Source organism: Moschus berezovskii, chromosome 20 (assembly GCF_049115385.1).
Source record: "Moschus berezovskii isolate FMDL1 chromosome 20, NW_MosBer_1.0, whole genome shotgun sequence".
In the NCBI taxonomy this organism is placed as follows: Eukaryota; Metazoa; Chordata; class Mammalia; order Artiodactyla; family Moschidae; genus Moschus; species Moschus berezovskii.
Window position 1 is genome coordinate 66,928,186 of NC_142479.1, and position 26,844 is coordinate 66,955,029.

General features: G+C 55.0%; 1 protein-coding gene across 9 annotated transcripts; it reads left to right on the forward strand.

The window, feature by feature from the left end:
- The first annotated feature begins 414 nt into the window (after positions 1–414).
- On the forward strand, positions 415–26,817 carry FBF1 (Fas binding factor 1). Of its 9 annotated transcripts, none has more exons than XR_008683520.2 (34): positions 415–546; positions 1,251–1,313; positions 1,830–1,904; positions 2,959–2,986; positions 3,553–3,594; positions 5,093–5,186; positions 5,803–5,863; positions 6,415–6,465; positions 7,192–7,333; positions 7,837–7,914; positions 8,487–8,606; positions 8,921–9,059; positions 9,179–9,312; positions 10,171–10,270; positions 11,742–12,191; positions 13,211–13,309; positions 13,652–13,740; positions 13,889–13,947; positions 14,718–14,873; positions 15,004–15,104; positions 15,231–15,437; positions 16,453–16,560; positions 16,652–16,791; positions 16,879–16,997; positions 17,886–18,008; positions 18,093–18,278; positions 18,705–18,881; positions 18,969–19,106; positions 19,211–19,328; positions 20,477–20,586; positions 21,136–21,393; positions 23,746–23,782; positions 26,353–26,465; positions 26,537–26,817. XR_008683520.2 is itself a non-coding variant. In XM_055408558.2 (31 exons), the coding sequence occupies exons 3-31, from the start codon at positions 1,902–1,904 to the stop codon at positions 21,217–21,219; spliced, it is 3,456 nt and encodes a 1,151-aa protein (XP_055264533.2). In that variant the 5' UTR covers positions 415–546; positions 1,251–1,313; positions 1,830–1,901; the 3' UTR covers positions 21,220–22,849. The 9 variants fall into 9 exon arrangements, 5 of the variants coding, with proteins under 5 accessions (XP_055264533.2, XP_055264535.2, XP_055264536.2 ...); XR_016035583.1 differs by having other exon boundaries at positions 26,353–26,451; XR_008683521.2 differs by lacking the exon at positions 26,353–26,465 and having other exon boundaries at positions 26,537–26,816.
- The last annotated feature ends 27 nt before the right edge of the window (positions 26,818–26,844 follow it).

The window sequence follows — 26,844 nt, forward strand, 5'->3', positions numbered from 1 at the left end:
GGGAGACCTAGGTTCAATCCCTGGTTTGGGAAGATCCCCCGGAGAAGGGAAAGGCTACCCACTCAAGTATTCCGGCCTGGAGAATGCGACCATGGGGTCGCAAAGAGTCGGACACAACTGAGCGACTTTCACTTCACTTTGGAGCCCAGGTAGTGGCAGTTCTGCAGAAAACCGGGAGGAAGAAGCTCACCGGCCTCGGAACCCACGTACAGCCCGCTTAGCAAAGGGGCGTTCAGGCAGCTCCTAGCAACGCGCCCAGCGGCTAACTGGACGGGGTACGCCGACTAACGGCCGTGGAGGGGCACCCTGGGAAGTGTGGTTCATTCCAGCGCCCCAGACTCCCTTGGCTCTAGCAGGTGAGCGGGTTTAGGACTACAACCCCCAGGGTGCTTCGCGCCTCGCCTTTCTTCCGGAGGCCGGGCGACTAAGAGATTGGCGCCCGTAGCGCTCAGAAGCTGGAGGCCTGACTGAACCGGGCTGGAGCGGATCCTGGACCGGCAGCTGTGTCTAGGACACGTCCCAGGGGCTGCGCCTCCGAGGGGAATGGCACGTAACCGCGGGGGCGGGGGTCAGGGGGCGTGGGGAGGATTTCAGGGACTGGAAGGATCATAGGCTGCGCTCGGGATCGAGATGGGCTGGGCGCGCGGACCGAGGGGGTGACACCGGGAGGGCCCTAGCTGCTGCTGCTGCTGCTGCTGCTGTGTCACTTCAGTCGTGTCCGACTCTGTGTGACCCCATAGACAGAAGCCCACCAGGGTCCCCCGTCCCTGGGATTCTCCAGGCAAGAACACTGGAGTGGGTTGCCATTTCCTTCTCCAATGTGTGAAAGTGAAAAGTGAAAGTGAATTCGCTCAGTCGTGTCCGACCCTCAGCGACCCCACGGACTGCAGCCTACCAGGCTCCTCCATCCATGGGATTTTCTAGGCAAGAGTACTGGAGTGGCTTGCCATTGCTCTCTCCGGGGCCCTAGCTAAGGGATCTTAAAACGCCTGGCACGGAGTTGGCTGTGCACAACGGTGCGATGGTCCTTGTGGTCCTGAGGCCTTTGCAGCCTCCCTTAGAAATTCCCACGGTCTGCGAGCCTGGGACAGGATCACTGGGAAATGGGAGACGCTCCTAGATGTGATAGGTGACAAAACACGTTGGGACTTGTAGGTCGTGAACACTGCCATTACACAGAAGGAGAAACTCAAGCATTCAGAGTGGCCCCTGTGCAGTAACCCCACATTAACTTTGCATTCTAATAACAGGACAGGCGGGTACCAGACTAGAGCTGCCCACCTCCTATTACTTTCTTCCAAGCTGTGCCAAAGGTCAGTTTGCATAACTTTTTGAGGAGCGGGCGGGCAAGAATGATAATTCTGGGGAAAACAGTTCACCACTAATGGAGTGAATTGGATTTACAGTTAAAGGGGGATATTTTCCACCGATAGTGAAAATACTATCAAGGAGCAACCAGCTTTCACATCCATTCTGTGTGCTGATTGCTGCTGGGAAAGTAGTCCTGAGTGTTGCCTGGAAAGGTGTATTGACCACAATGCCAGAACCCCACCTCTTTTCTAAGATGGGGACCTGCCATTTTCTGTAACCTCTTTCAGAATAAGGAATGAGGACCACTGCACTTTTTTCAAATAATCTCCAAGCCTCAAAAAGTTACCCAGAACACTTTGCCTCTCATCTGAATCACCCACCATAAGAAATTTGTAACTGATGGAAATAGGTTTTGACCTCTTGAATGGGTAGAGTGAGAGAAGGCTTTATCAATCTTTGACTCAAGCACTGTTAAAGCCAAATTGTTTGTGAGCAGACACTTTAATTTTCTTCATTAGGGAGGATGAACCTGACAGGCAGAATTCCAGTGAGCTGGACAGCACTGTGAAGGAGCCCCCCAGAGCCTTGAAATGGTAAGCAGAATGCAGAGCAATTTAGTTCAGTTGCTCAGTCGTGTCTGACTCCTTGCAACCCCATGGACGGCAGCACTCCAGGCTTCCCTGTCCATCACCAATTCCTGGAGCTTACTCAAACTCAATGTCTGTTGAGTCAGGGATGCCATCCAACCATTTCATCCTCTGTCATCCCCTTCTCCTCCTGCCTTCAATCTTTCCCAGCATCAGGGCCTTTTCCAATAAGTCAGTTCTTCACATCAGGTGGCCAAAGTATTGGAGTTTCAGCTTCAGCATCAGTCCTTCCAATGATTTAGGACTGATTTCCTTTAGGATTGACTGGTTGGATCTCCTTGCAGTCCAAGGGACTCTTGGACTTTTCCAAGAGTCTTCTCCAACACCATAGAATCAGAGCAAAAGTGTGGAAATGGGAGTCTACCCTTCCCCCTGCCTCCACCTCCAAGAGTTTGACTGCGTGAAGTACTTGGGGACAGGGTGGCCCCAAGGAAGAGTGATGATTAGGAGCATGGATATCAAACTTATTAGTGGGACTTCTCTGGCAAGTCCAGTGGTTAAGACTCCGTGCTTCCCAGTGCAGGCGGCATGGGTTCAATCCCTGGTCCAGCAAGTTGTATAGCACGGCATAAAAGAAAAAAGCAACTTCTTATCAAACAGTAAGCGAGCATCTCTTTGAGCCTCTGAACATCCATCTGGAAAGCATTTTCACGTGTCTGTAACTGATACTGAACAGTCAGGGACATGGATTAGAGGAAAACATTACATCCTGGGAGGGTTGTGTGTGGCATCTGGAAATCTGGGGGAAAGGAGAGACTTCCACCCACCAGATGGCACCCAATGTGGCATCCACTGCTGGTTGGGGGTGGCCCTTTTCATGCTCTGAAAGAGTCTATTCTGAGAAACTCTAAGAAAACCATAAAGGGCGTCTGTCCCCAAATGCCACTGGTGCTCCTTGTCCCCATCTTTGCAAAAGGCAAAACAGCTCATTTTGCATTCTGGGTTTTAGTACACATTCACTGTCTGATGTTGTTCATGGGATTTGTTTTTCCCTTTTTAGGCACCAAAAACCAAGAAAAGATTGAAAGGTAAGTGGGGATGAAACATCACCCATAAGCCAAAAATAATTCCCCCGCCTTGTTCTCAGTGAATGTCTTTTTTTTTTTAATATTTATTTGTGCCAAGTCTTAATTTTGGCACTTGGGATCTTTAGTTGTAGGATCTAGTACCCTGGAAAATTCTATGGACTGAGGAGTCTGGCGGGCAACAAAGTCCAAGGGGTCGCAAGATATCAGACACGACTGAGCATGCAGTCACTAGTTCCCTGAGCAGGGACTGAATCCAGGCCCCTCCCTTGGGAGCATGCAGTCTTAGCCACTGGGCCACCAGGGAAGTCCCTTGGTGTGAGTCTTGCTGTTTTCCCTGTAATCCCAGAGACAGCTTGTGCTTTCCTATGGAACTCCCTATGCTGCCTCATTGGCCCTAGGAGTAATTCAGAAATAAACAACAGATGGAACTCAGGGAAAAAAATCCTGTTTATTGGGCTCTGTATCCAGAAGTATCCAGGTGGGGTATCTCGATGAGGTCTCATGCTATGAGGCCCTAAAGGACATTTCTTTCCTCCCGAAGTCACAGTGGCCCTTTTCTGTTCCAGACTCCATCGATGATGTCCTTGGTGACCTCCTGGGAGATGAGGGTAAGTTCCCCAGAACCCCCTGATTCAGGCTTGCTCTCTCTTTCTTTTATTAACTGAGATATAATTCACACAAAGTTCAGTCTTTTATAAAGTGGACGGTTCAGTGACATGTAGTATATTGACAGAATTGTGCCACCACAGCCGAATTTAGAACATTCTCGTCACCCCGTAAAGAAACTCCACACCATTAGCAGTCACCCCTCACACTCCCCTCCTCCACCCCTAGGCAGCCACTTACTTAACTTTCTTTCTCTATGAATTTGCCTTATTTTACATTAAATGGAATCATACAGTATGAGGCTTTTGCATCCGGCTTCTTTTCACCTTCCACGTCTTCGAGGTTCATCTGCACTGTAACATTCCTCTTTTCATTCCTTTCCACGGCTGGAAAATATTCCATCGTTCTATACGCCCCGTTTTGTTTGGCCATTCATCAGTTGATGGACGTTTGGGTGGTTTCCACATTTCAGCTAGGCTGTTATGAATAATGCTGTTATGAACAACCATGTACAAGTTTTTGTGTGGGCTTATGTGTTCAGTTCTTTCGGGTGCAAACTTAGGAGTTGAATTACAGGATTGTATGATAACTCTTGGAGAAGGAAATGGCAATCCACTCCAGTAATGATAACTCTGTTTAACTTTTTGAAGACCCACCAAACTTTTTCCCACAGGAACTGTACCATTGTACATTCCCATCAGCAGTGTAAGAGGGTTCCAATTTCTCCACATTCTTTCCAGTAATTGTTTTGTTTTTTTTTTCATTATATCAGTCTTGGAGAAGGAAATGGCAAGCCACTCCAGTATTCTTGCCTGGGAACTCCCATGGACAGAGGATCCTGGCAGGCTATAGTCCATGAGGTCAGAGAAGAGTCAGACACAACTTAGCGACTAAACAAGGACAACAAATAGCAATCTTAGTGGGTGTAGAGTTAAATCTCATTGTGATTTCAATGGGCATTTCCCTGATGACTAATGATCTTGAACATCTTTTCATGTGTTTCCTGGCCATTTATATCTTTGAAGAAAGGTCTATTCAGATCTTTACCCAGTTTTCAAACTGAGTTATTTGCCTTTTTATTGCTGAGTTTGTAAGAGTTCTTTCTGTATTCTGGACACAGGTCCCTTACCCTGTGTGTCCGTGTCTGCTGCACTGAGGTCACAGTGTGGCTGAGATTCCCCCCTACCTTGGCCCAGAAGCATGCACAAAGCACAAGCCCGTGCACGATGGAAATGCGTTGTTTCTGCATTCCTCTTTGGGGGTGGGAATAGCCTCTTGGTTTGGCACCAGTTGGGTTGACTTCCTGCTTGGAAATATGTGATACCCTCCTCCATTCAGGTTTTTAAGAGACCTGCCTCGAGGGTCAGTTTCCTTCCTCCAAAAAGGCCCCTCTCTCAGTCAGAAGATGTGGGAGACAGCTTGGTGGGCAACTTGCAGTCCTTTTCATCTTGACTCCAGTTCTCTGTGGCCGAATCACATCTTTTATTTTCTTTTTTTCAGCGACACCAGCTGAGAAGCCTGTTAAACTAACGTCACGTGCCAGAGACGCCCCAGATGTAGCCCAGGCAGCCCCTTCCTTCAGTCCTAGACCAAAGTGAGCACGCGGGACCGTCCAGCATCCAAGCCCCATTTCAGGCCGAATGTTCCTTCCCTTCCCTCCTTTTCCACTCACGGTGGGTCCTGCTTGTAGGGCCACGACCTTCCTGTCCTCCCTTCAGCTCCTGGGCAGCGGAGGATCCTGGAGGGGTAGGAAGGGGACTGAATTGGAGGCCAGAGGTTCCGGCTTCTAGTGCTGCTTGCTGTGTGACCTTGGGCAGTTCCTGAAGCTCTCTGAGCCTCCGTTTCCTTACCCTGGGAATAAGAGGATTGACGCTCAAATTGGTGACTCTCAGATTGTTCTTCTGAATTTTCCCCGTGGTTGTGAGATAGGGAGGCTCTTTTTGAGCACTCCACTCTCCACCTTCATTTTAGCCCAAGTAGTTCTGTTTTTCTCTTACCTGTTGTTTTTAAAGGGACTCTACATTTTTAACAAACTTAAAAATCATCACATTCGGTGGCTTGTGAGATTCCATTCAGCAATTCTGTCCTTCTGGAGAAGAGTCTGTCTAGGTTCACTTGGCCCCTCTAAGCTCCTTCTCCTTCCTTGAATCATCTAGTGCCCTGGGGACCGTGCGGGTGGGGGTGCGGGTATAGACTCTGCTCCTTTGCAGGTCCCTCCTGGAAGACGATGCCTTCATCACCCAGGCAGGCCTGGCAGGAGCTGATGCCGAGGTGAGCCTGGCCCATTCCCTCCTCGTCATCGGCTCTGCTCACCCCCAGAGACCGTGAGACAGCTATTGTGTCCGAGGGGCTGCCCACAGAAGGCTTAGGAGTCCCCACAAAGCCAGTTTGTTCTCAAAACAGTACCCAAGGGCTGCCAAGTGGACTCAGAGCAAGTCCTTTTCATTCCTCCCAGTGAAATGAGCTAGAAAGGAGAGCTCCGAGCAGCTGCTGGAGGCTTGGCAGGTGCCCCCATTAGATGGCACTTCCCATAGTAAACTCCACACTGTCCGATCACATGGAGGGAAAGTAGCCTAGTTGGTTTTGTGATGGCCGTGGACTTCCTCTTGGGAAGACCCAAAAGCAGCAGTGCTTTGTGAACGTCCACAGCTGGTCAGGTTTGACTTCATATAATGCCTGAGCACCGTGAGGGCAGAACCCTCCAAATTATGCTCCTCCCCTCGCCAAGCCCTGCTCCTGCCCTAACAGGAGCCAGGTGATAAGGGTCCTGAGTTTTGTTGGGCCTTGACCAGCATGTCTGTCCTCACCCTCCCATCATGTAGGTTTCAGACATCTCTGATGCAGACCCGCAGGCTCTGCTGCAGGCCATGAAGGTAAGGAAACAGCTTCGGGGAGATGGGCTGGGACACTGTTTTACACCAAGCCTTCATTCTCCCTCTTGTTCCTCCATTTATTTATTTATGTATTCATGGACTGCAGTTCACAGCATGTGGGATCTTAGTTCCCTGACCAGGGATCAAACCCACACCCTTCAGTGCAGTGGAAGGCAGATTCTCAACCCCTGGACCACCAGGGAAGTCCCGACCTTGGGGAACCTTAAACCCCAGGACCCTGCTGTTTAGTTTCTACTGCAAACAGCTTCAGGATTTGCTAAGCTTTTGTGAGAAGCTGCTGAAAACAGGTTTGAGGCTCCCTCCCATTCTCACCTTGAGGCGGCAGCTGCTCATGAGGGCTGGTGGGAATACCAGCTGGAAACCTTTCAGTTTATCTGAGACCAACTGTGTGGAGCCTTTGGGTTTTGGCCCTGCCTCTGACTTTGTCCTGTGACCTTGTTGGGGTGGGTACCCCACCCAAGTCCCCATCTGTTCCACGTGGAAGTTGGAGGCAGCCTCCTTACCAGGCTGCTCAGAGCCTGGGGGTGTTTAGCACCTGCCAGCCAACCCACTCCAGTGTTCTTGCCTGGAGAATCCCAGGGACAGGGAGCCTGGTGGGCTGCCATCTATGGGGTCGCACAGAGTCGGACACGACTGAAGCGACTTAGCAGCAGCAGCAGCAGCTGAGCACCTGTGGGGATTCCTTCCTCCTTCCTGCTTTTCCAGGAACTGGATGAAATGGATGCTGATCTCTTAGGGCTGAAGAAGTCAAATCTAGCCTCAAACAAAAGGCCTGCAAAGGACTCTGGGAAAGAAGAGCCGCCTAGTCCTCTTAAAACCGCCGGTGTGTTAACCGCCAGTGAGAAAGGTGAGTAGGACATAGCTCCTCGAATGAGGAGATGCTCTGGGGATGTGGGAGATGCTTAGACAGAAGGCCTTGTGCCCTGTTTGTTTCTCTGCCTGGGAGGGGGAGACCAGGAGCTCACTGTTTTCCTGAGTGTTTATGGTTGGGGAGGGAGACAGGTTGAGCTTCCCACCCTCTCCCCTCCACTTCCTCGGACTCCTGGAGAATCCATTTGAGTTCAATTGGAGAATTTTGTGGTAACTTTTGCATCGCCCCAACCCATGTACCTGTTTGGAGCAACTTGTGAATAGAGGGCCGAAGGTCACTTCCAGACCGCATTTCCAGGCCAAAAGCCTGACTGAGATCCAGGGCGGTATAGAGCTCTCCCACGGCTGTGTCCACAGCCACAAGCCTTCAGCCACCAGATGGAAATACACAGCAGCCCGGGGGTCCCCGTCATGGTGTGGCGGCATGTAGGCCAGAAGAGACCCGGGCCTGTGACCTTGGCTTCTCTTTGCTGCCTGTAGGAGATGGCATCCCCACCAAGAAACTACCTCCGTCTCCCTCCAGCTTTGGGCATCAGTACAGGAAGTTCTCTTTGGAAGGTACCGCAGGCCCTGCAGTCATGCCTCTAGGACGCTTCAGTTTTGATTGCCTTCAGTTTTGATACTTGTTTGCCTGAGGGCTAACAGACTCTGTCAGATGCAGAGCAGACAGCTGGTGCCGTTGATTTTGTTCCTCACAAATTGAGGGAGGGACTAATTCTGCCCCTCTGGCTAGGATATCTGGGCACTTATTTGCATGGACTTGGAAGCCAGGGGTCAAACTTAAGATTATAAAGCGTGGGGGAAAGTCCCTTGCCCTTCATGCACTCTCGGACATTTTCCTTGCCTTCTCAAGCCTCGGGGATGTTCCTAGAAGGCTGGGGCAGACAGCAGAGCCTGGGGCAGTCACGCTGGAATGCGGGCCCTGAGGCCGTTCTCCCTGCTCCCTCTCCCCTGGCCCAGTCTGCCCTGTATCAGAGCCCCGCCACCCCAGGCCCCCAGATGCCGAGCACCTTGCATAGGTGTCAGAGCACCTACAGCTCTCCGGTCAATAACTTCCCCAGTGCAGTACAGTGCTGGTTTTCCTGAACGTAACGTACAGTCTTCCCTTTGCTTCCCCTTCTGCCCGTGAGACTCAGAGGACCCCCTGGCAGGACTTCTCTCTGATGATGAGGAAGGAATCCCCAAGAAGCTACCCTCCACGGAGACGAAACCCTCTTCCAAAAAGAACCCAGCCCCGGTCAGAGATCACGGTAGGGTGGGCTTGTTACATTCCCGGGGCTGCTGCAGTTGACTCACTGAACTTCCCAGCACAAATCCAGAGACCCTACCAGGCAGGGACCAGAGGTCTCAGATCCTGGACCAAGAGGTCATCAGTCTCTGGGAAGAGGGAGGGGAGAGTGGATGGGAGTGCCCGGGAGCAGGGCTAGGGGAGTCAGGTGCTGGGGTGGGACCAGATGCTGCTGTGCCTGCTGTTCCATTCAAAGGTAGAGAAACGCCCCCTCAGCCCATTCAAACCGCACAGTCGAGGACCAGAAGGCTGAGGGCCCTGTGTTCTGTTTCTTAGGGCCCTCTATCCCTCTAACTCCTGGGGACACTCCGGTCCGAAAGAAGGAAGAGCTGCTCTTTGACAATGGGGACGACATCATGGCCACCCTGGGGTTTGGAGACAGCCCCAAGGCAGAGAAGAGGCAGGCGGGTGACCAGTAAGGGTCCCGGGGCGTGGAGAGTGCCACCAGGGAAAAGCGAGAGGGAGGGTACGGTGTGGCCCCCCCCCAGGAGCCCCTCGTGCTCACAGGTACCTGCCCCATGTCCCGTCCTACAGGGAAGGGCCCCTCCCTGCCCGCTCCAAGCTGGATGAACTGCTGGGTCGGGGCCCTGCCGCCAAGCTCCTGGCCCGGCCAGGCACCGGCGAGCACAGGGAATTCAAACTGGACAAGAAGTACCAGCAGCCACAGGGTGAGGAGGCTTGTGGGGTGGGGCGGAGGGACCCCAGAACAGGTTTTTACCAAGAGTCAAAATAAGAAATAAGCTTTACATCATGAGACACACACACACATTATATTATTCATGTTTATGAACTGGGTCAAAAGTGTCAGGAAATAATCGTCACCATGTTTAATTCTCTGTTTTTTTTTTTAATTTATATGCTTTTTGACTAATAAATTGGAGTAGGAAATGCCATTCCACTCCAGTATTCTTGCCTGGAAATTCCGAGGGGCATAAGAGCCTGGCAGGCTACACTCCATGGGGTCTCAAAGAGTTGGACACGATTGAGCAACTAAGCCCTTTGACTACTAAATATATCGGTTGTAACTTATTAGTTTCTCAACCTACTAATAGGCAGCAGCTCACAGTTTGAAGGACGCTGCTCTGGCCAGTGTTGCTCTGTTCAGAGCATCGGCCCGTGGCCCGTCAGCTCGGAGTCCTCATTGGGACACGCGAGCTCACCCGGCCTCCCCCACAGGGGTCGGGGCCGGGCTCCTCAGGTGCACTCTTCACAGCTCCCGGTGACATTCTGTGTGCGGGGCTAGAGGTGTAGACCGACGCCCAGCCCCTCCCCTGACTTCTTCCACCTCCGCGTCCCCATCGCTCGTCTTACCTGTCAAGCTGCTAGCTCAGTTCAGTTCAATTGCTCGGTCGTGTCCGACTCTTTGCGACCCCATGAATCACACACAGTACGCCAGGCCTCCCTGTCCATCACCAACTCCCAGAGTTCACTCAAACAGCTCAGCCCTTTTCAAACCCAGCATTCTGCAGCATTCACAGAAGAGATCGACTCCCCCTGCTGTAGATCACAGGTTCCTTCGTTCACAGACAAACAAGACACCTGGGGGGACGAGGACTTCACCTTTGGGGCCTACCAGCCCACCGTGGGTTCCTCTGAGGGCCGACAGTCCCGCCGGCAGTCTGTCAGGTGAGCGTAGAGACAGGCTGCCCGCTGAGAAAGCAAGGGCCCCCCTCGCCCCATCCCACCACCAGGCTTGTTTGGGAGGCACTAGACTCCATGGACGGAGAAAGCAATGGCAAGCCACTCCAGTACTCTTGCCTAGAAAATCCCATGGACGGGGGAGCCTGGTGGGTTGCAGTCCATGGGGTCGCTACAAGTCTGACGTGGCTGAGCGACTTCACTTTCACTTTTCACTTTCACACATTGGAGAAGGAAATGGCAACCCACTCCAGTGTTCTTGCCTGGAGAATCCCAGGGACGGGGGAGCCTGGTGGGCTTCCGTCTATGGGGTCACACAGTTGGACACGACTGAAGTGACTTAGCAGCAGCAGCAGCAGCAGCAGACTTCATGGATGCCAAAGGAGGGAGTGGCTAGTGCCCACCAGTCGAGGCCGAGGGGTCGGGGCACACCCTGGATTCTGCTCCAGCCTCCTTGGAAGAGTAAGGAAGAGGTGGCCTTGACTCGGCTGGAAGCCCCGGGGAACCGGAAACTGCCGTGATGTCAGCTGATCTTCTCCGTGAGGAACACCCAGACCCGGGGGGAGCAAGAGTGAATCTTGAGCAGCAGCTTCTCAGACTCAGCTCCCCGGAAACCCGGCCCTGGGCTCTGCCTTGACCGTCCTAACAGTGGTCTCGTCCCAGTTGGCAACAAAATGTTAAGCTAGTGGATGGACTTTTCTGAATTTGGAGATTTTCTTTCTCCCAGTATATATTTTAAACTTTATATTTTGAAATAATTTCAAACTGACGGAAGAGTTTTAAGAAGAACTCCCTCCTACCCTTTCTCCAAACTCCGCGGTGTTAACATTATGTCACATCGGCTTTCTCAGCCTCTTTCCATCTCAGTAACCTTGCACATATGTGTATCAACTCTTCCCTTAAACCTCAGAACCTTCTGCCACCTGCCAGTAACTCATAGAGTGAAGTGAAAGTCACTCAGTTGTATCCGACTCTTTGCGACCCCATGGACTACAGTCCATGGAATTCTCCAGGCCAAAATACTGGAGTGGGTAGCCTTTTCCTTCTCCGGGGGATCTTCCCAAACCAAGGATCGAACCCAGGTCTCCCGCATTGCAGGAGGATTCTTTACCAGCTGAGCCACAGGAGACAATGGCCAGATGAATGAACAAGTGACGGAATGACTGTTGACTGGAAGCCTAGAAGGGCTTGACCCAGCTGACTTTCCTTTGGCTATGTGTGCCAGTGGTTGGTCCTGTTCGCTGCAGATGGATTTGTCCCTGGTTTTCGTGACTGAATCCAAGGCATTCTGCAGACCTCACTTGGCTCACCATGGCTCTGGCCGAGCAGGGCCCCGGGCATCCTGACTGCTTAGTGTGGGCCCCCTAGTCATCCCGAGCAGTGGAGGGAAAGGCCCGTCAGGAGTTCTTGGGAAAGGCTGCTTGCCCTGCCTTAGACTCCCCTCTTCTCTGTCTTGAAGTAGGTTCTTAGACGGCGGCACAGACCCCAAGGGAGAAACGGGCTCCAGGCAGAGCACCCCCGCACCCTCCAGCCCCACCCAGCCCAGGATGGGGGGCGCCGACTGGCTGGGCCTCAAGGACGATGGCACAGACCTGCCCCCCGCCTCCCCAGGCAGGGAGGCTCGGAGGGGCCCCCCTCGTGCGAACCAGCATTCCGCCCCCGTCTGCCACTCTGCCCTGGCCGGGCCGCCCTCCTCCTTGAGTGCAAAACCACCCATCGAGGGTACCAGCCCTTCTGCCAGAGGCAGCCAGGCTGTGGAGCCAGGAGCATCTGAGGAGGAGGCAGACGAGGACTGGCTGAGCCACGCCCTGTCCCGGAAGAAGGCCCAAGGTCTGGTCAGAGCGGAGCACGCTATGGCCTCTGAGGGCCAGCACTCAACGGGGGCAGCCAGCCGGCCGCCTTCCTGCAGGTAGGTCTTAGGCCACTCTCTGGAGGGAGGGCTTGCGCCTCGGGCCTCAGTCAGCAGCGCCCTCAGCGTGCTGACGGTGAGCAGAGTGCAGTCTCTTAGCTGTGCTTCTCCCCATCTCTGGGTGCGGGGAGAGTGTCTGGCTCCCCACCTTCAGGAGCTGGGGGACTGCTGCCGCTCATGCCCTGCTGTCTCAGGGCCAGGCGCTGGCCTGGTTGGGCAGGAGACCCAGGGTGCCCTCGTGGGGCTCACAGCCTTCCTGGTGCCTCCAAGCAGGGCTCTGTCCACAGCGCCCTCGGGCTGGCAGGACACCTGGTGTCCAGTGGCTCTGCTGACCAAGCTAAAGCAGGCGACACGTGTGGGGGATCACTCATGCTCTTGGGGAGTGTTCGAGAAGACAGTGGCTGCCAAGGGGCTCCTGGGGGAGGCTGTGGAATGTGGGGGAGGACAGGGAGCAGCCCCAGAGGGGGCTGGCCAGGCCGGAACCATCCAGAGGAAGCTCTGCGGCCAGAGCAAAGGGGAGGTGAGGTGGGCTGTTGTGTGACAGGTTGGGGTGCCACCCCGCCCTGGGGTTGAGTAACTGAGGAGGGAAGATTGGACCCGGACCTGAAACCCAAGGGAAGGGAAAACTTCCTCACTGGCCCCAAGAGCCGAGAACGGACAGGGAAGAACAGACAGAGATGAGAGGAACCATGGGGCGCCAGAGCCGGTGGGCGAGTGAGCAGGGCCTCAGTGGACGCTGCGGGCGTGGCATGGACCAGAACACAGCCATGGTGCCCGTGCAGGTCCACAGCTGCTCCTTAGATGTTACCAGGTGGTTGCCCCCGGGAGGGCTGCAGAAGGCCAGGGGTTCAGACCGCGAGGAGAATTCCCAAGATGGGATGGTGGCAACAGGAGGAAGGTGGAGGGGGTTGGGAAGAGGGGCGGCCTTCCAGCTTCCCTCCTGGGCTTTGTCCCAGCCCTCCCTCATCCAGCCTAACCCGGACCTTCTCCTGCCTTCATATTAACAATTGTTTTCTCAGTCAGCTTGCTGCCAGCACCCAGGGGCTCGAGCCAGCAGCCGCCGGGGAGATCCCAGGAATAGCATCGCAAGGGCCATGGTCCCTGCCTGCCACCTCTGGGTACGTCCAGTGCGAGGCGGGGCTGCAGGCAGGTGAGGCGCAGGGGGCCGGCCCGAGCCCCCGTCCCTAGAATAGCGGGAGGTTGTGCTGGGCTCCACGTGGTCAGTGTGGTGTATGGGATCCAAGACCATGCACGAGACCCTCTCAGTCAGGGGACCTGAAGCCAGATCCCCATCCCCTTTTCCAGCTGGGACCCCACTCTTAGTACACTACCAGCCTTCCGGCCTTTCCAGCCTAGGACTCAACCCTGGCCTTTGCCTTTCCTACCAGACCAGCCCTCCCCTTCTCCCTGTATCCTTCACAGCAGGCTGCTCACCTTGCCAACCCCGCCCGTGCCCACAGGTCCCCCGTGACTTGGAACAAGGCCACCTTGGCCCTCCATGCAGGTGACCCAAAGAGGGGAAGAGCCCCTGGAGACCACTCCGGCACTGGTGCGTGGCCGCTTTGTTCAGGAGGTTAACTCTGGGTGGAGGAGAGCAGGCGTCCCCGCAGACAGACACGAAGCCCGGCTCTCCTGAGCACACGCCTAGACTGCGGGCCTCCCTGTGCCTCCTCATTTCTGTGTTGTTGATTTTTCAGAGCCTACAGTTGTTTTCCCGAATTCCCAGAAACCCTCAGGGCCTTCTGTGCCTGTTCAGGTAGGGAGGGTGAGGAAACAGGCGGGCCCGTGGGGCAGTTCTCCTGTGCTCAGAGGCAGCAGCTGCCAAACCGCTAGAGGAACGCATTGTTCTCTCAAGCAGCTCCCCCTTCTCCCCACCAGCACGCGCCTGCCTCTCCCAGGCAGGGTTGGGTGCTCCCTTGCTGCACCAATGGGGAACTGAGGTGGCCCCAGGCGGAGGCAGCTGAGGATGCTTCACTCAGAGCGCGGGGCTCAGCTGTCCTGCTGCTCCGTCTAGAAAACCTCCTCCACTGCCGTCCTCCCACCGCCCATGGTGCCCTGGCGCAATAGCACCTGTGACCCCCAGGCCCGAGGAGGCCTGGCCCCACAGGAGCACCTGTGGAGCGCTTCCCCGGGAACCCGGAAGTGCCTCTGACATGGGGGGTGGGTGGTGGGCAGCCTGCAGGACCCAGAGCATCGCTCTGCATTGGGACTTAAGGCCTGACAGCAGGGCCAGGGTCACCACCTTCCGTTGTAGCTGGGACTCTGCGGGGACCTGCTGTTTATCTGGAACCCCTGCTGGGAGGATGTTGTTCTGAGGGTGTGGGGAGACTCATTTTCCCCAGGCTGACCTGAGGGGAAGGACAGGGACCATATGGCCCTCCAGGCCTCATCCTTGGCCTCTGGGTGTCATGACCCTGTCCCCGTCTCCAGCCACAGGTTAGGCGCAGAGCCTAGCAGCTCAGAGGTGAGATCAGCTGGGCCCCTGTCCCCTACCTAATGGGGCACGTCCCTCCCCCTCTCCTCCAGTCCCTGCTCCCGGAGTCCCTAGCGGAGAGCCTGCTGCCCGGCCCCGAGTACCAGCAGCAGCTCCTGGTGGCACAGGCTCAGCTTCAGAGTGACACTGCCGAGCTCCAGGCCACCCTCCTGCAGAGTCAAGCCCGGCTGGCGGAGCGCGAGGCCCAGGTGAGGGGCAGAGGGGCAGCGGCTTCCAGGGCAGGGCTGGTGGGAGGGTGTGCCGTGAGGGCTGGATGGCTTCCCCAGGCAGCCTGAGGGCTTCTCCACACTGTCTCCCTCTCTCCACACCACGGCCCAGGTGCAGAAACTGGAGCTGGAGCGGACCCAGCACAAGCTGCTGCTGGAGAGTTTGCAGCGGCGGCACCAGGCAGACCTGGAGCTCATCGAGCGTGCTCACAGGTACCCCACTCCTCCAGCCCGGGCTGCCTGTTGCTCAGGGCCAGCCCCAGCTCAGGTGCCACGAAGGGCCCCCCAGGTGGTTGCCCTCCCCTTCTGAGCCTCACTAGTTGGGTGTTCTGTTGGCAGGAGCCGAGTCAAGGTGCTAGAAACATCGTACCAGCAACGGGAAGAGCGGCTGCAGAGAGAGAACGAGGAGCTGTCTGCCCAGTATCTGTCACGCTGCCGGGAGGCCGAGCAGGCCTGCGCTGAACTCACGGCCCAGCACCAGCGGCGCTTGGCGGCCACCACGCAGGAGAAAGACCAGGAGATGGAGCGGCTCCGGGAACTGCAGCGGTGAGGGCGGGGCCGGGGGCCGGCTTCGGGGGTGGCCAGAGGAAGCCAATTGCCCTGAGACCCCCAAGCCGTGGGCTCAGCAGCCTCTGTACCAAGGCTTGATCCCTTCCTTCCAGATGAGTACTGAGAATTGAGGCCAACCTCACTGACCCATCTCACGTACCCTCCCACCCCTAGTGGGGATCCCCCCACTCCTTCAGAGTAGCGAGGGCATCCCAGCAGCACCTGAGGTCACTAGCTATTCAGGCAGGGCCTGGCAGCAGCAAGCAACCCAAGCACTAATTAAGCACAGGTTAACCAGTCCATCCGGAGAAGGCAATGGCACCCCACTCCAGTACTCTTGCCTGGAAAATCCCATGAATGGAGGCGCCTGGTGGCCTGCAGTCCATGGGGTCACGAAGAGTCAGACACGACTGAGCGACTTCAGTTTCACTTTTCACTTTCATGCATTGGAGAAGGAAATGGCAACCCACTCCAGTGTTCTTGCCTGGAGGATCCCAGGGACGGGGGAACCTGGTGGGCTGCCGTCTATGGGGTCACACAGAGTCGGACACGACTAAAGCGACTTAGCAGCAGCAGCAACCAACCCATGAGCCAGACCACTCAAGACTAGTGACTGCATCAGCCCTGGAAAAGGTTGTGCCTGGTGTGTGGATCTGACTGCCTTTCCAGAGGAGAGCAGAACTAAAGAAAAGGCACATGAGGGGGTCAGCCAAGGTGGGCTGAGTCAGCCTTTCCCCACAGCTCAGATTGGCCAGACATGAAAGGGTTGTCAGGGCGCCCATCAGTGTCCATGGCTGAATAACAAGGAATCTGCCCCCAGAGAGAGGATGTGGCATCCAGGCAGCAAGACAGATAAGAAGGTGGAGGAGCCAGGGAAACAGAGGCAGTGCCTGGGGCCGGGGAGGAGAGGCCATGGAGCCCGGACCACCCAGAGCAGCGCCCTCCCGGGAGGAGCTGCCCAGGGTGTTCACGGTGCCGCCCTCCACCCCCCACCCGCACCCCTGCCCCCCAGGGCCTCCATCCTGGAGATGCGCAAGGACTATGAGGAGCAGCTGCAGCGGCTGAAGCTGCTGAAGGACCGGGAGATTGATGCCGTGACCAGCGCCACCTCCCACACGCGGTAGGCTCGCCATCAGGCTCTGCTCCCTCGGCGGGGCGGCGCCAGCGGTCCCAGGCCTCCATGACCCGAGCCCCGCCCCCCACACCCCCAGGTCCCTGAACGGCATCATCGAGCAGATGGAGAAGTTCTCCAGCAGCCTGCACGAGCTGTCCTCCCGCGTGGAGGCCTCACACCTCAGCACCTGCCAGGAGCGGGAGCTGGGGATCCGGCAGCAGGACAAGCAGCTCCAAGGTACTGGGGCCCCGGGCTCCTCCGTCCTGTCCCCGCCGACGGGAGGGCAGGCGGGAGGGCAGTGAGCACCCTGTGGGCCGCCCCCAGCGCTGCAGGAGAGGCTGAGCCAGCAACAGCGGGACATGGAGGAAGAGCGGAGTCGGCTCCGGGAAGTCACCGGGAAAATGGAGGCACGCCTGGGTGAGCAGAGCCGGCTGCTGGAGCAGGTGGGGCCCGTCCTCTTGCCCCTGCTGCGGGGCCTGTCTCCCCGGCACTGGGCAACTGTACTCTGCCCTGGCCTCCTTGGCGCTTTTCTTTGTCTCCCCTGCCCCTTCCTGCCTTTGCAGGGACTCCCACCTCCCCAGCCTCCAGAAGTGTCCCCAGCCCACCCCTTCCAGCGCCTACCCGCTCATCACTTATGCCATCACTGATGTGACTTTGGGAGAAATGCTCTTGTCTCCTGAGCTGTCTTTAAACTCCCTTTGTCTCTTCCATCTATAAGAGCAGGCTTTGTGTTTTAAAAAATCATGCCCTTTTGTGCTTGTTTCAGCAACACATGTGCTAAAATTTTAATGACATAGACAAGATTAGCATGGCCCAGCGCAGGGACAGGCAAATTGGTTATAATCTAATAAGTGGTGAAAACAATTCGCTGCACCTGTGAAAAAAACAACTCACATTGACCCCTACCAAACAAAAAAAACAATTCCTGAGGGAATTGATACAGTAAATACTTGATGAATTCAGAAATAGTAATAACCTTTTTTTTGTACAAAGTTCTAAAATGATACATTTCATTGAAAAAATTAAAATAACTGGCAACAATAAAGAAAAATTATCCAGTAGCCCGAGATAGCCACTGATGACATCACAGATACCCTATAGACCTGTCAGTACGTGGACACAGATGCTTTTATAGCCTGCCTGCCTCAAACCAGTCCCCAGGCTCCTTCCCATTTTTACTGCTCAGGAAAGGAGGTGTTTGTGGCATAGCATGGGAAAAGCCAGATGAGGGTGGTTTGCCCAGCTCCCCGGGGAGCATTCAGGCTTGTCTGGGGAGCAGGTGGAGCCTCCAGGGGCTGGAGCGCTCAGCCCTGACCCTGCCGGGCCCGCAGGAACGCTGGCAGGTGCGTGCCGAGCAGTCTAAGGCCGAGTCGGCACAGCGTGCTCTGGAGGAGCAGAGGAAGGTCATGGTCCAGCAGATAGCCATGGAGCGGGAGGAGCTGGAAAGGGCCAAGGTGAGTCCAGATGCACCACGTTCGGCTCCGTCCCTGCCATCAGGCCCAGGGATGCTCACCGGGGCCCTCACACCCTCGCCGCAGAGCACCTTGCTGGAGGAGCAGAAGTCCGTCATGCACAAGTGCGGGGAGGAGCGGCGGCGCCTGGCAGCCGAGTGGGCCGAGTTCTTCGCGCAGCAGAAGCTGAGTAAGGAGAGGGCCGAGCGCGAGGCGGAGCGGGCGCTGCAGGTGGACACCCAGCGGGAGGGCACCCTCATCAGCCTGGCCAAGGTAGGACCCGGAGCCTCCCGGACAGTGGGAACCCCACGCAGCCCTGCCCCTCTCCACCCCCTGGCCCTCACGGTCTGCTCCTCCACAGGATGGTCGGCTTCAGAAAGCACGCAGAGGTAGTAAGAGTTACCACTGCGAAATTAAAACAACCACAATCATCACAGAAACAACTTGCTTTTAGCATCCTGCTTCTTTATACTCATTTGCTCTTTTAATCCTCATCACGTTCCCATGACTTAGATATTCTAGAAATGAAGAAATGGATTCAGAGAAATTGAGCCCGGGGTTTGGCCCCAGGTCTCCCACCACCTCCTCCCAGAGTCAGGGTGGAGTTCAGCCCCAGCAATGAAGCAGGGTGACCTGTGGGTCCCCAGAGCCCAGTTCAACTCCAGGAAGGATAATGCAGCCAGGCTTTGCCATCTCCAGGAGCAGGCAGAGCTGAAGATCAGGGCCAGCGAGCTCCGGGCCAAAGAGGACCAGCTGGCGGCTGAGAGGGAGGCCCTGGAGCGGGAGCGGCAGGAACTGCGTCTGGAGAAGGAGCGGGTCAGCGCCACTGCCCAGCGCATCAGGCTGCGCGCCAGGGAGGTGGAGAGCATGAGCCAGGTGCCGCGGTGCTGCCGGGGTGGGGGTGGGGGGCCGGCAGCGCGCTGACCTCCGCCAGCCCAGCCGACTCAGGTGGGGTCCCCACAGGTGGCCTCGAAGAAGTACGAGGACGGGGAGCGGGCCCTGCGTGACGCCCGGCAGGTGCAGTCGGAGCAGCAGGCCCGGCTGCAGCTAGTTCAGGAGCAGCAGGAGCGGCTGCGGCAGCAGGAGCGCCACGTGCACCAGGCAAGGCGCCTCCCAGAGGCTCTGCCCCCGGCACCCCTCCCCGGCACCCCCGCCCCGGCCTTCTGCCCTCACTGTGGTGTCCCCCTCTCTGGGGGCCGGGACAGGAGCATCTGAGTCTGGCCCAGCAGCGGCTGCAGCTGGATCGTGTCCGACAGGACCTGCCCTCCAGCCCAGTGGGGCTGCTCTCCAGGACCCAGGACCCCGCAGCCTCTGGCCTGAGTGGTGAGTAACTCTGGGAGGAGGGGACATCGGCTCAGCCCGCCCACTGGGCAGAGCATGCCAGCAACATCCTGCCCAGCCTCCTGCATGCTCAAGATAGGAGGCAGCTGAGTTTGTTTTTTTAAAACCTAAGTTATTTTTATTTCATTTACTGTTTTTTATTTTGGCTCTGCCGGGTCTTTGTGACAGCACATAGGCGTAGTTGGCCCATGGTGTGTGGGATCTTCCCGGGCAGGGAGGGAACCCACGGCCCCCGACTTGGAAGGCAGATTCTTGACCACTGGACCACCAGGGAAGTTCTCAGCTTAGTTTTAAAGTCGTCTTGTTATTTCTTTTTTTATGCTAGTAATGCATGTTATAGAAAAATAGGTCAAAAATAGAAGAAGGGAAACTAGTTTTTAAAATACTTCTCTCAGGACTTCCCTGGCAGCCCAGTGTCCAAGACTCCAAGCTCCCAATGCAGGGGGCCCAGGTTGAAACCCTGGTCAGGGAGCTAATACCGTGTTCTGCAAATAAGACTCAGCACAGCCAAATAAGTTTTAAAATGGACCATGCTTATATTAAAAAAAAAAAACACTACCTTCAACCCACTCTCTAGAACCACTTTATAAACATTTTGGTACATAATATTCTAGACTGTTGTTCTTGAGACGCTAGCCCACACCCCCTTTGCCTGGTAAAGATATAAAGCCACTCTTTTTCCTCCATAAAAAAAAAAAAAATGAGATTGCATCATATATTGTTTTGTACCTTTATTTTTTCCATTCAGAAATATTCAGATGAAACATATTTTCATGTCAGTAATTAAACATTTAACTCTTAATCCACATAATTTTCCTTTATGAGTTGTCCTATATTTTTACTAATTTCATACTGAGTGATTTTGTCAATAAGGTAACTAACACTTCAGTGGAAATCTTTGTATAATACATACATCACTCCCCGATTATTTCCCTCGAATAAATTTTCAGAATTGGACTTAGCAGCTGAGATCCCACGAGCATTTTCCAAGACTTTTGAAAGCTAGATGTGCCCAGAAGGTCGATTGGGTCGCACCTACCTGCAGCGGGGAGAAGGCCCCAGGATCCAGCTGTGGCTGTCCTGGTCTCCCACCACGCTGCCCCCTGACCCCGTCCTCCTCTGCCTTTCAGCCACGGTGGCACCTACCCCCGCCGTTCCTCGGTGCAGCCAACCGCCAGTCAGCCTGGGTCCCTCATACCTCTATGCCAAGCTGGTGCTGCTGAAACACACAGCTGAGCAGGTAAGCGTCCTGGAGCAGAGGCCACACAGGCCCACCCGCTGCCCCTGGACTTGGGGCTCCTCGTGTTCACAGTGGGGACAAGAAGCTCAGGCAGAGGCAGGAGAGAGCACAGCCTGACCCCGGGGAGGGCCGAGCCCACCCCCGCTCCCGGCGGAGAGCAGAGCGGCAGGTAAAGGACAGGCCTCACAGATGCTCAGGTGTCACTGAGGGAGCATTTCCTGCCCGCCAGGCTCTGCGCTGTGCCTTGTAAGTGTGCCCCCTCCCTCCCTGGCAGGCACTGTCATTTTTCTCCAGTTTGCAGACAGGACGAGGGGGACCATGTCATGTGCTGACACGTACCATCCCCTGGAGGGAGAGCTGGTGCGTTCCCTGCCCCACCCCCGCCGATTCCAGAACCAGGCAGAGCAGGACATCAGCTGGGAGAGGACTGATCGATCCGCTGACCCCCATGGTCCCCTCATGCCCAGTCCAGTGATCCACATCCCTGTCCACAGAAGCGGGTGCAGGAGGGAGCCAGAAGGCGACTGCTCACCCAGCTCTGCCTTTCAGGACCGCGACTTTCTGGAGAACGAACAGTTCTTCCTGGAGACCCTGAAGAAAGCCTCCTACAACATGGCATCCCACTCGGCCTGAAGGCTCAGCTGCCTCCTCAGCAGAGGCCTCAGACCCTGCAACTGACCCTCTGGCCGCCAGCTCATAGCAGGGGCTCCCAGGAGAGGCCCTCGATGCCCAGGGCCTAATTACAGCTCTTCCTGTGGACAGGGTGCCGGCGGGTTCTTTGCGAGCCTCCAGCCCTGGCTGAGGCAGGTGGGTGCGCCCGGGCCTCTCAAACACCCCGGGAGGCAGCAGCCTCTGGAGAGATGCCGTGCTGAGGGCAGGCAGCCCCATGACACAGTCAGCGGCAGCTGTGGGTCTGCTCCCCACAGACTTCCAGCTCGGGACCCAGGGTCTGACTGGGTTCTGTGGGCCCCTCAGCCCGTGGATGGTTTTAGAATCTTTGCACCTGGGCCTCTCACTCCCTTACCACATAGAGTGGCCGACAGAGAGCCTGGGGTCTCCCCGCGGACGGAGACTCAGAGTCGGACCACACATGTTACAGGGCCTTCCAGCCTCCTGGCTGACGAGTTGGGGGTGCCACAGGGGCAAGGAGCCGTGCCCAGTGATTTTACCTCGAGCTCTGACATGCTCTTGGGGCTCAGCCAGCCCATCCTGCTCGCAGGCTGGCACACAAAACCTGCGCCTCGTTCCCAGCTGCCAGGGCAACCGACTCACTGGCACAGACCCTGGGCTCATCAGCTTCTTCTGATACACTCCCCAGAGGGTAACAGGGTGCGGGGAAGGAGGAAAGGCTTTTTTCCGTGCTGCTCACTGGCTGCAGAAGCCCAGCTGCGTGGGAGGATACAGAGCGCCTGGCTGCTGCCCTGTGGGTGGGGGCTTTGCCCTTCTCCATGTACGGGCAGTGGGTCAAGGCCTTCCAGAAGGGCACCAGGAGAGGGGTGAGGGGGTTGGTAGTTGTCTGCTGCAGATCCAAGGACTCGACTAATAAAATCACAGTTACCAGAAACTTCCCTGACAGTCCAGTGGTTAAGATTTGGCACTTCCACCGCAAGATGCGCAGGTTTGATCCCTGGTTGGGGAAAAAGAAAAATCATCTGTTACCTCGAGAGCGGCTTCTCTCCCCTCCCATCAGAAAGGACTGTCTGAGGAGCAGGAAGGTGGAGGAGGGCAGTGCTGAGGGGTCGTGAGTGGGCCCAGAGGCATCTCTGCTCTTTGAGAACAGCCTCCAGCAGGATCTCATGTATTTACCCACTGAACTGCTATATCCTTCATGGCTGGGTTCGTAGAATTTGCCACAGCACATCAGAGTTGGAACCTATTTATCAGAAATGTTTGTTCTGTAGGGCTGTTATTTGCTGTAAAACTGATTGTGGCTGGGACCCTGCAGCCGCCCCCGCTCTCCTGGCTGGACCACAGGCCAGAGGAAGTTGTGATTATCACCTGTGCTTCACAGATGAAGGGACTGAGATTCGGAGGTTAAATAACCTGCCCAAGGCGGCAGCAGACAGCCAGACCTGGGTTTGAGCTGTGCTTGGGCAGGTTCGAAAGCCCAGGGCACTCAGTCACATCACAGCTGCCTCCTAGAAAAGAGTGCTGCACCCAGAACTTCTGTGAAGTAGAAGATCCCCTACTGCTGCTGGGGGTGGTGCCCACACCGAGGAGGGAAGCATCCATGTGCCATTAAAAGCCTTGTTGAAGCTTGGAATTCAGTCTTCTCAACACTCTTAATGAGTTCCCATCTTTGTGATGAGTTTGGGCATGGCCTAAGGTTGGGCGTGGCCTAGGAGAAGCTGGCATTTAAGCAAGCACTTGACAGATACATGGGTGATCACAGGAGGCGATCACAGGTATGACACATTGGAGGCTGTGCAGAGGCCCACAACGAATGAGCTTAGAATTAGGGGGCAGGTTGATGAGGCTCTGAATACCCTGTCAAAGTTTGAGCTTTTACCTCCAGGGCAATGGGTATTCATTGGAGGATTTAAAACAGGGTGGAACCATATTTGTGGGGTTTTTGTAATTAATTTTCTGTGTCACTGGGTCTTCGTTGCTGCGTGCAGGTTTTTCTCTAGCTGTGGTTCGTGGGCTTCTCCCTGTGGTGGCTTCTCTTGTTGCGGAGCCCAGGCTCTAGGGCGCAGGCTTAGTGGTTGTGGTACACAGGCTTAGTTGCCCCATGGCATGTGGCATCCTCCCAGATCAGAGATCGAACCCATGTCCCCTGCACTGGCAGGCGGATTCCCAGCCACTGGAACACCAGGGAAATGCAACCATATTTGCATTTTAGAAAACCTACTGTGGCTGTGGGTGGAGCCCAGGCTGACCAGAGCGGGCAAGAGTGGGGACAGGAAAGCACTGCACCGGACATGGCGTGGGGATCTGCTGTCTGACATGGAGGGTCAGGAAGGAGAATATGTCAAGGGAGACCCCCAGGTTCCTGGCCTGGGCAACTGGGTGCTCATGAAACAGCCATGTGGAGACGTTCCACAGACACTGAGTCATGATGACCCTTTACCCAGTGCCCGGAGCTGCTCCAAATCACCATCCCCGGCATTAAGGTGGCTTACTCGCTTACTCATCCCCTTTTCATTAACGTTCTCCTAGGCCACAGGCAGGAGGGGGCTGCTCACAGGACTGTTAGGTATGTATCAGCTGATCTTTTGTTTTCCCTTCAAAATGATAAACAACTCCTCAAGGTCATAACCTAGATGTTCCCTGTAGAGAGAGAAATATTGGTAGAAAGTAACAGTGATAAGACACCGGTGGGGCTGATACTTCCGGTTTCAAGAGTTATTCATGTTTATTATTTGCTTCAAGTTGATGCAATTGGGAATCCCTGCTTGGGCTTTTGAATTAAATCCCAGTGAGCCCCCCTCTTAGAAGGTTCTAGGACAGTGAGAGAATGGAATGTTTTTCAAAGGTAAGGAATAATTGGAACTAGTGGAATAATTGGTCCAGTGGTTAAGACTCCCAGCTTCCACTGCAGGGGGCATGAGTTTGATCCCTGGTCGGGGAACTGAGATCCCGCATGCTGTGAGGTATGGCCAAAAAAAAAAAAAAATGGAGAATTAAATCATCTTTTAAAAAGCATAATGGAGAAATAGGAGCCACCTGATTCACCAGCAAGCTCTGTGCCTCCGGCCCTGGAGGTCCCATGAGTCTTCAATTCTAGAGGGGCAGGCTGGGGGTAGGGGTGAGTGTTAGAGGCCAGTAGAAGAGGATTCAGAGCAAAAGATAAAATAGAAAAGAAGCCAGGTGTAAACACACAGGACATTAAGAAGGAAGGAAACCCAGTGCTCAGCCTGAGGCCTGGTTCTGCTCTGCTTACACAGCCTTTGGCTCTGCTGGTGATCAGCAGGATTTCACAAATGAATAAGCAATAACTCCTTCAGGGCAGAACTGGGTCTCACTGGCCTTAACATATAGCAGCTGTTTACTGATGGGTGCACTGGCATTGGTGGTGAGTTCAGCTGCTGTTGATGAAAACCAAATTCAAGGTGTGGCCACTTCCTGCTGAATGAAGAGATCCCTCACACCATTTCTGTGTGAATGGGAGGGTCAAGCTTCTGCTAGTACCAGAGCAACTGAATGGGTCACCAACCCTGGTTGGGACATCAGGGAAGCCTTCCTGGAGGGACAACTTCACTGGATCTAGGAGGTAACTTAGCAACAAGGGGAAAGGTTAGGAGGGCAAGGTAGAAGGACACGTGCAAAGGTCCTGTGCAGTGGGAGAAAAGTGCTAAGTAATTGAAAAATGTGAAACCAAGTCCCCGTAAAAACATGTTCCCTTACCAAGTTTATAATTAATCTCTCAATCCAAAACTTTATTTCCTTTCCTTTACCTTCTGACCTCAATCTTGTGCTAACTGGACACTAATCAAACAGAGTCAGATGACTAAAACTGCTGCTGTTGATAACATCGTTAATATACTAAGATTGCTACTATAGATATCACTGTTACTGTGCAAACTTTGACTGTTTCTCCAGGACAAGATGAGGTAACAGACCCCCTCAAGCCATGGATCACCTGGCTAGAGAGTCGTAAACCAGAAACATCCAGATACCCAAAACTTCAATTAAGAAATGTCACATGGGGTGGGGTCGGGAAAAAGTCACAAAATGATGATTAACCCCAGCTTCTTTGTTCCAGCCTTACAAAAAAAAAAACAAAAACCCTCCAAACTCAAAGACCAAGTTGGGGTAGATCTGAGGCTTGTCTCCCACTCCCCTCCTTGGTGTCTGGCAATAAGTCTTTACTTTGCCACAAACCAAACCCACTGTCGAGTTTGGCTCTGCATCATGAGCACACAAGCCCTTTGCTGGGTTACCAAAGGGTTGGTGTCATGGAAGCCTAAATTCCAGGATAGAGGAGCCAGAGCAGAAGCCACTCCAGGTCACCTGGGGTATTAAGTTTTATCTTGTTAGAACCGGATCCCAAGAACAACACAACCCTAAAAAGGTTTCAGTTCAGTTGCTCAGTCATGTCTGACCCTTTACAACCCCATGGCCTGCAGCACGCCAGGCTTCCAAGTCCATCACCAATTCTCGGAGCTTGCTCAAACTCATGTCCACCGAGTTGGTGATACCATTCAACCATCTCATCAGGCAGAGGGAAAAAAACTGGAGGTAATCCAAAGCTAACACATATACCACACTTTTGAAGGAGGAAATGACAACCTATTCCATTATTCTTGCCTGGAAAATCACATGGACAGAGGAGCCTGGTGGGCTAAAGTCTACGAGGTCAGAAAGAGTCGGACACGATTAAGCAGCTGAGCACACTTACCAGTTAGTCTTCCCTGGGGGCTCAGACAGTAAAGAATTCACCTGCAACTCAGAAGACCCAGGTTCCAACCCTGGGTGGTGAAGATCCCCTGAAGGAGGAAATGGGAACCCACTCTGGTATTCTTTCCTGGGAAATCCCATGAACAGAGGACACTGGCGGGCTACAGTCCGTAGGGTCACACAGTGTAGGGCCGGACTGAGTGACTAAACACTTTCATACCACAGTAAATGCTTTATATATGTTAATTTATTTAATCCTTAACACCATCTATGAGATAAGCACTATTACTACCTACTTTCTTTCCAAATGAGGAAAAGTGCAAAGGCGAAGGGAAAGTCACATCCTAGAATATGAACGCAAGCAGGGGGACTCCTGAGTCCGTGCTCACAACCCCTACTGCTGCCCGTGCTGCTACACCACTGCAGGGGCTGAGGACGCAACCTTCAGGAGTCAGATGACCCATGAGAACAACACGTGTCCGACTTTGCGACCCCATGAACTATCCAGTCCACGGAATTCTCCAGGCCAGAATACTGGGGTGGGTGGCCCTTCCCTTCCCCAGGCGATCTTCCCAACCCAGGGATTGAACCCAGGTCTCCCACACTGCAGGCGGATTCTTTACCAGCTGAACCACCGGGGAAGCCCGAGAAAACACCCAGAGCCCTGCAACGGGCGGACCTTCTCCTGCGGAGGCGGCTACAAGCCCGCCCAACAGCCCCCAGTCTGTGTCGCCCCCTGGTGCCCGGCGGAAGGCATGGGGCAGGACCGCTCGCAAGTCCGCCCCGCCGCCCACTGGGTACTTCCGAAGCCGGGGAGCCGGGTGCCGGCAGACACCTCCAGCCCAGAAGAGGAGGACTTCGGGCCCAGGACGGGGGCGGGGCTCCCAGGACGCGGGGGGCGGGGCTCCCAGGACGCGG